General features: G+C 35.3%; 1 protein-coding gene and 1 long non-coding RNA gene across 2 annotated transcripts; both read left to right on the top strand.

Moving 5' to 3' along the window:
* LOC104789265 lies at positions 2,251-6,063 on the top strand. The gene is made up of 10 exons (XM_010514993.2): positions 2,251-2,449; positions 2,894-2,959; positions 3,504-4,358; positions 4,456-4,821; positions 4,897-5,031; positions 5,111-5,185; positions 5,278-5,352; positions 5,444-5,536; positions 5,624-5,818; positions 5,896-6,063. The coding sequence occupies exons 3-10, from the start codon at positions 3,507-3,509 to the stop codon at positions 6,061-6,063; spliced, it is 1,959 nt and encodes a 652-aa protein (XP_010513295.1). The 5' UTR covers positions 2,251-2,449; positions 2,894-2,959; positions 3,504-3,506.
* LOC109133103 lies at positions 6,098-6,738 on the top strand. Its single transcript, XR_002038072.1, has 2 exons — positions 6,098-6,327; positions 6,425-6,738. It is a non-coding gene; the product is annotated as an uncharacterized LOC109133103 (long non-coding RNA).

The following is a 6,738-nucleotide window of genomic DNA, read 5'->3' as shown; positions in this document are numbered from 1 at the left end:
AGATATACACTCTCTGGCGAATATACAGTTAAATCAGGGTACTGGTTTCTCACTCACAACCCCTTTGATCCAAATCCCGCACCAGACATTCCCCATGGTTCAATTGAGCTAAAGAACAATATTTGGAAACTCCAAATATTACCAAAAATCAAACACTTTTTATGGCGGGTTCTCTCAAAAGCTCTACCAACAACAATCCGTTTACGTACTAGAGGTATGTGTATTCCTGCTCTTTGTCCAAGATGTAATCAAGAGGATGAATCAATTCTCCATGCTCTGTTCACATGTCCTTTTGCAAGAATGGTTTGGCGCATGTCAGGCATTTCACCACGATACATAAATCAACTGCACACGGATGTGAAATATTCTATTCGAACTATTCTTAATCTATCAACACATCACAACAACACACATGACTCACTTTTGCCTTTCTAGATATTGTGGCAAATATGAAAAGCTAGAAATTCTTTAGTCTTTGAAGGAATTCGTGAAGGACCTACATTAACTGTTTTAAAAGCTCACTCTGTAACAAGAGACTGGACAAACAACCCCTTACTCTTTGGAAGTCCCAGTCATAACAATTCGACACCAAACATAGATTCCTGGTCACCTCCTACTTTTTCTATGTTTAAATGTAATTTTGATGCAGCTTTTAATGCTCATAGCAATATCACAACGGGTGGATGGATGATCAGAAACCATCAGGGAGATCCTCTAGTTTGGGGAGCATCAAGGCTACTACCTTCAGAATCAGCTTTAGAAGCAGAAGCAAAGGCTCTTTCACTGGCCCTCCAACATGCATGGATCCGAGATTATACTTCGACAATATTTGAAGGAGACTTTGCGACCCTTGTTAAACTTGTTAAAGGACATAAGGAAAATGCTTCTCTATCAAACCTGCTTAGAGATATACAGTTTTGGAGATCAAAATTTTGCCTTTTTCTTGTACTTTTAAAAAGAGATCATGTAATTCAGTTGCTCATTCTCTAGCAAAATTTGGTTGTCAAAATGTTGAATATTATGTTGATTCTGTAACAAAGCCTGTTTGGCTATCGCAACCACTTTGTAATGACTCAGTTTAAATCAATATAATTTCTTTGAGAAAAAAAAGAATGTTCAAAACAAAATTCGCTATCATCCGAGTGATCTTGACAATAAAATACAAAACATTTTGATATGTCTTAAAGAGTTTATTCTTATTAGATCTGTCAATTCTTTTATATATAATGGCCTTGTTCGCTTTCAAGTAGCTCAATGAGCGCCTGCGACAGAGAAAAAAAAAGATAAGAACAGTTCAACCTGCTGTGAAGAAGAGTCGCTACTAGTGTGAAGAAGAGTCACCGCACTGTTCAGATGAGCTGTCGCAATAGTCGCTAGAAAATCTGGCGACTCCTCTCTCCCCCGTGACACTTTTTCTCTTTCTAGCAGACACATCCGCGTCTTCCACTTTTTTTTACCATTATCGTTTTGCTTTTTAGTTGCCGTTATCACCGCTGTTTTAAGCTGTCGCAGTTGCTCATTCAGTGACTTAAAAATGAACAGAGCCAATATGAAATGTCGATCATAGAATATACCCTTGTGATTTGGGCTAGTATTATCGTTTAGTCACCAGTCACCACCTAAATATATACATGTTTATTGCATATTATTGAAAACATCGCTAAATAAACTTCATGCAAAAGAAAAAGCAACAAATCTATGCAATAAAATTTGATACTTAGATTTTCTTATTATTAAAAGAGTATGAATTAACATAAAAATAATATCCAATTAAAATTATATATTGTGTCTTAAAATAGATTATATCATTACATCATTTTGGATATGTATACAAATACAATTAATTTAGTCATATAGATTTGTACATACATGTGGACAAAAAACAATTTACATACTTTTGTAACTATGCAATTATTTGAATATAATGTTATAAAATTGTATTATAAAAAATTGAAAGGATTTTTAAAAACTATATTATTATAAAATATTTTAATTATGAGGGAACCTCTCCAGTAATATATATAAGGGCAATTGACAAAAATGGCACACATTTTAGTTTTTGTTCCAAAGTTAGCATTGATTCTTAAAAATGACAAAATTAGCACAAAGTTTTATTTTACTCAAATTAGCAAAAATGATTGGGCTAACAAAAACTAAAGCCCAGTTTTATTTTACTCAAAAATATTTCAAAGCCCACGATATCGAAATCAACTTCTTCTTCATCTCTTTTCGTCGCCACATTCCAAAAATCTGATACGGTGGTTACCGGAGGCTCGCCGCTTTACCAACCTATCTCCTCGCTGTATGTCGTCGCTATTGTTGTCCCGCCGTTCCGTGCTATCAACCGTTTGATTCGCGTCGCCGTATAAACCATCTTCTCAGTTTCCTCTTCGCAACAAAAACCCAAAACGCTTCATCTCTTCTTCTCGTCGTGGTTAGAAATTAAAAGGTAACCACCATTATCTCAAGATATTTCGATTTGCGGTTCTTTTTGGCTGTGTTTATGTGTGTTTAATTTTGAATTTTTTTAAAACCTAAATCAATTGGATGCAAATTTGATAGGGTTGTGTGATTATGTGTTTGATTTTGTGTAAATTGATAGGGTTAGTGATCAAAGCAATCGAATTTCAAATCGGATTATATTTCTTGATAATCAAATTGGATTTTGTCTAATTTTGATTTTCTTAAACCCTAAATCAATTCGATGGAAAATTAAGTAAGATTCTTGTGGGTTAAAATTCAATTCTTGTTGTTTTTGAGTTTTTGAGTTTTTGTTATAGATTATTTCAGTTTTCGGGTCTAAGATATATTCAACAGTTACCTCACTAGATTAAATTGTGATCTTTTGTTCCTGTTTCACTTTGTTCTTATCTGTTTCCGTTTTGTGTAATAGGCTTCTCCTATATACTTGGGTGGAAGACAAGTATACATTGAGGAAGGAAGTCCTAATCCAGAGCAAGTAAGTCTTCCTTTGAAGAAATTGTGTGATTTATGTGTGATTATGTGTGATATTATGTGTTTTGCAGCTTCCGGTAACCCTATTCATCTCATTAGTGATAAAGCAATCGAATTTCAAGTTTGTTTGTTGACAAGTTTACTCACATTTCCTCCATGGTTACTCCATTACTGCTTTCTCATATTTTTCGATCCCTTTAGCACAGTTAAGTTTGGTATACGGTTTCTAATTGCTAGAGTTTCAGTGATTAGTGAATGCATATGAATCCGTTTAGTGAAAGCATAATTTAGTCAGATGCTAGTTTTTTAAAAAATTCATGAAAGCATCTATATAATTTAGGATCACTTTCCTGATATGATATGCGTTTCATCTTTACAGTCAGATGCTAGTTTTTTATATAATTTAGGATCACTTTCCTGATATGATATGCATTTCATCTTTACAGTCAGATGCTAGTTTTTTTTAAAGTTCATGAAAGCATCTATATAATTTAGGATCACTTTCCTGATATGATATGCGTTTCTTCTCTTTCTTTTATATGTTGCAGGATATGGGTGATTCTTTCCCTATAGATATAAAGCTTCCTGAACTTTGTTTCAACATAGGAGAGGAACCAAGATCAGATGTGAAGATAAACCAGTTTCCAAACTACGATGCTGTCATACAAGTAAAAAGCATCCTCTCAGTTGCGGAGTATGAGAGGATCAAGAATTCGTTCCTGGGACCAATTTTGAAGGTTATCAACAGAGGACTGATGATGTCTGGGAAGATGGTGCACTGTTTTCTGAGCAGAAGTTTAAAGGTATCAAAGGAAAATGAACTATGGATGCATTTTGGAGGACAACCAATGAGATTCTCAATAAGAGAATTCCATATGGTCACTGGATTGAAATGCACTGAATGGGGAGCTAATGAAGATCAACGGCAGAATCGTTATGATTGGGCTAACACTGAAGATGCTCACACATATGAAGATGTTTTGGATATTCTACAAGGAACTGATCCAGAGGCAGCAGATGAAAGATACTCTCTTGCGATGCTGATCCTTATCGAATGCATCTTCTTTCAGAAGTACAGAGGTAACAAGCTTCCTGCAAAAAACCTTAAGAGAGCTCAGCATTTGGATGTCTTGGCTAATTATCCGTGGGGGAAAGATGCTTATAATCTTCTGATTAAGTCAGTAAAGAAGAATGTCCCATCAAATCTGATGAAGCAAAAATATGACTTACATGGATATCCGTTGGCACTGCACTTGTGGATTCTAGAGTCTGTTCCTATGTTAAAGTCATCTTTCAGCACATTGAGTGTAATTGAGCGACCATCAGCATATCTCTGTGAAAAATACACACGTACAGTTAATCCATCGATTGCTCAAGTGGAGAACATTGAAGCATCAAACCATGTAAGTTATTCTCTTTAATTTAGGACTAAATCGTTTTAAAATATAATCACGATCGTAAGAAGAACTAATATCATTTTCAAATATTGATTGTGTGCAGCTCAAGGTTATTCACATATTACCATCGATACCCGATGATACAGAAGATACAGTCTTCTTGGAAGACACTCCTGATCAAGATTTGAGTATGTTAACAGATGTACTGAACAAGGGATACAAATTGACACTTGAAGACTGGAGAAAAAGAGCATTGGATGTTGGTGCAGTGATGGAAGATATTGCTAGGAATTCTTACCAGTTACGTAACAAGGAGACACTAAAGCCATCCTCTTCTGGAGAGTCACTAATGGAGAAGCTAGATAAACTTTACAACATGGTTACGGATGGGTTCAGAGATATCAATTGCCGGTTATCAAAAATAGAGGAGAGTCTGGGAAAATATAAACCTACCAATACAGACGATCAGGTAAAACATCTTTTTTTTAATCAATTTCCAGCTTCCTCTTTATCAACTGCTAACCATTTTCGTTTTGTGTTGTAGGAGCAACACCAAGATAGTGGAATGTCTCCATTTGCCAGTTCTCCAACTACAAACCCTACATTCCCCAGTTCTCCAAGCGCTGAACAAAGTACAGATAATGTGAGTCAAGTTTCTGACACTGAGATTCCTACGGAGGTAAGAATTTGTTTCTTACTTGTATATTAGTAGTCTTAATTATGTACTAATGCTTCAGAAAAACGATTTGTATTTGCAGAGTGGTGATGGGATCCATACGACTAACAATCCTACCACTGAACAATATACATGTGACTCTCAGATTCCTACGGAGGTAAGAATTTGTTTCTTACTTGTAAATTAAAATTTAGGGAAAGTAGTCTTAATTATGTACTAATGCTTCCTAAAAACGATTTGTATTTGCAGAGTGGTGATGGGATCCGTCCGACTAACAATTCTCCCACTGAACAATATACATCTGAGACTCAGATTCCTACGGAGGTAAGAATCTGTTTCTTATTTGTAGTTTGAATATTAGGGAAAGTATTCTTAATTATGCACTAAAGCTTCCTAAAAACATTTATATTTGCAGTGTGGTGATTGGATCCGACCATCTAACAGGTCTACCACTGAACAAAAAACAGTGCATGTGGCTCTGACTTCTGAGACTCAGATTACTAAGGAGGTAAGAATTGGTTTGGTACTTGTATTTTGAATGATAGGGGAAGTATTCTTAATCAATGTATTAAAAGCTTCTAATGTTTTTTTTCAGATACAATTGCTGCAAGAAGTTGAAGTTAGGTATGAGAACAAAAGGAGCAAAGGAAAAGTGAAGGCAATCCTTGAAAACGGAATCAGTGTTTTGATGGACAAATCAAAGAAAGAAGAATTTTTTGGAAAAGACCAAATTCGGTTCTTCGATAGAGAGAATGAAAGTGAACCAAATCCAGAAGTTTTAACTACTGAGGTAAATGAAATGATTCTTAAAAGTTTTTAAAAGTATTCTAACACATTATATTGACAAATGAAATAATTCATATCCAGTTCTTTACTCCAAGGGAAAACCAAACGGAGGAGTTAACCCAAACGGAGGAGTTAACCGAAAAGATCAATACCATCATTGAGGAGATAAACCAAACTGAGGAGATGACCCAGAAGCTCGATTCAGCTGTTGATGTAAGATTTATTATAAAACTTTTTCCTGTTATTTAATTTTGTAGGAAAGTCTTCTTAAGCTNTCTTCTGATTAAGTCAGTAAAGAAGAATGTCCCATCAAATCTGATGAAGCAAAAATATGACTTACATGGATATCCGTTGGCACTGCACTTGTGGATTCTAGAGCCTGTTCCTATGTTAAAGAAATCTTTCAGCACATTGAGTGTAATTGAGTGACCATCAGCATATCTCTGTGAAAAATACACACGTACAGTTAATCCATCGATTGCTCAAGTGGAGAACATTGAAGCATCAAACCATGTAAGTTATTCTCTTTAATTTAGGACTAAATCGTTTTAAAATATAATCACGATCGTAAGAAGAACTAATATCATTTTCAAATATTGATTGTGTGCAGCTCAAGGTTATTCACATATTACCATCGATACCCGATGATACAGAAGATACAGTCTTCTTGGAAGACACTCCTGATCAAGATTTGAGTATGTTAACAGATGTACTGAACAAGGGATACAAATTGACACTTGAAGACTGGAGAAAAAGAGCATTAGATGTTGGTGCAGTGATGGAAGATATTGCTAGGAATTCTTACCAGTTACGTAACAAGGAGACACTAAAGCCATCCTCTTCTGGAGAGTCACTAATGGAGAAGCTAGATAAACTTTACAACATGGTTACGGATGGGTTCAGAGATATCAATTGCCGGTTATC

The sequence above is a fragment of the Camelina sativa genome, chromosome 5 (genome assembly GCF_000633955.1).
Source record: "Camelina sativa cultivar DH55 chromosome 5, Cs, whole genome shotgun sequence".
NCBI classification, from domain to species: Eukaryota; Viridiplantae; Streptophyta; class Magnoliopsida; order Brassicales; family Brassicaceae; genus Camelina; species Camelina sativa.
This window is presented reverse-complemented; position numbering and strand designations above follow the sequence as displayed.

What these genes read in the sequence shown, in the direction of transcription:
- LOC104789265 (XM_010514993.2), top strand. Translation starts at nt 3,507, where the DNA reads ATGGGTGATTCTTTCCCTATAGATATAAAGCTTCCTGAACTTTGTTTC. An exon ending in ACTCTCAGATTCCTACGGAG is followed by an intron (nt 5,186 to 5,277) that starts GTAAGAATTTGT and finishes TTGTATTTGCAG; the next exon opens with AGTGGTGATGGGATCCGTCC. An exon ending in AGACTCAGATTACTAAGGAG is followed by an intron (nt 5,537 to 5,623) that starts GTAAGAATTGGT and finishes GTTTTTTTTCAG; the next exon opens with ATACAATTGCTGCAAGAAGT.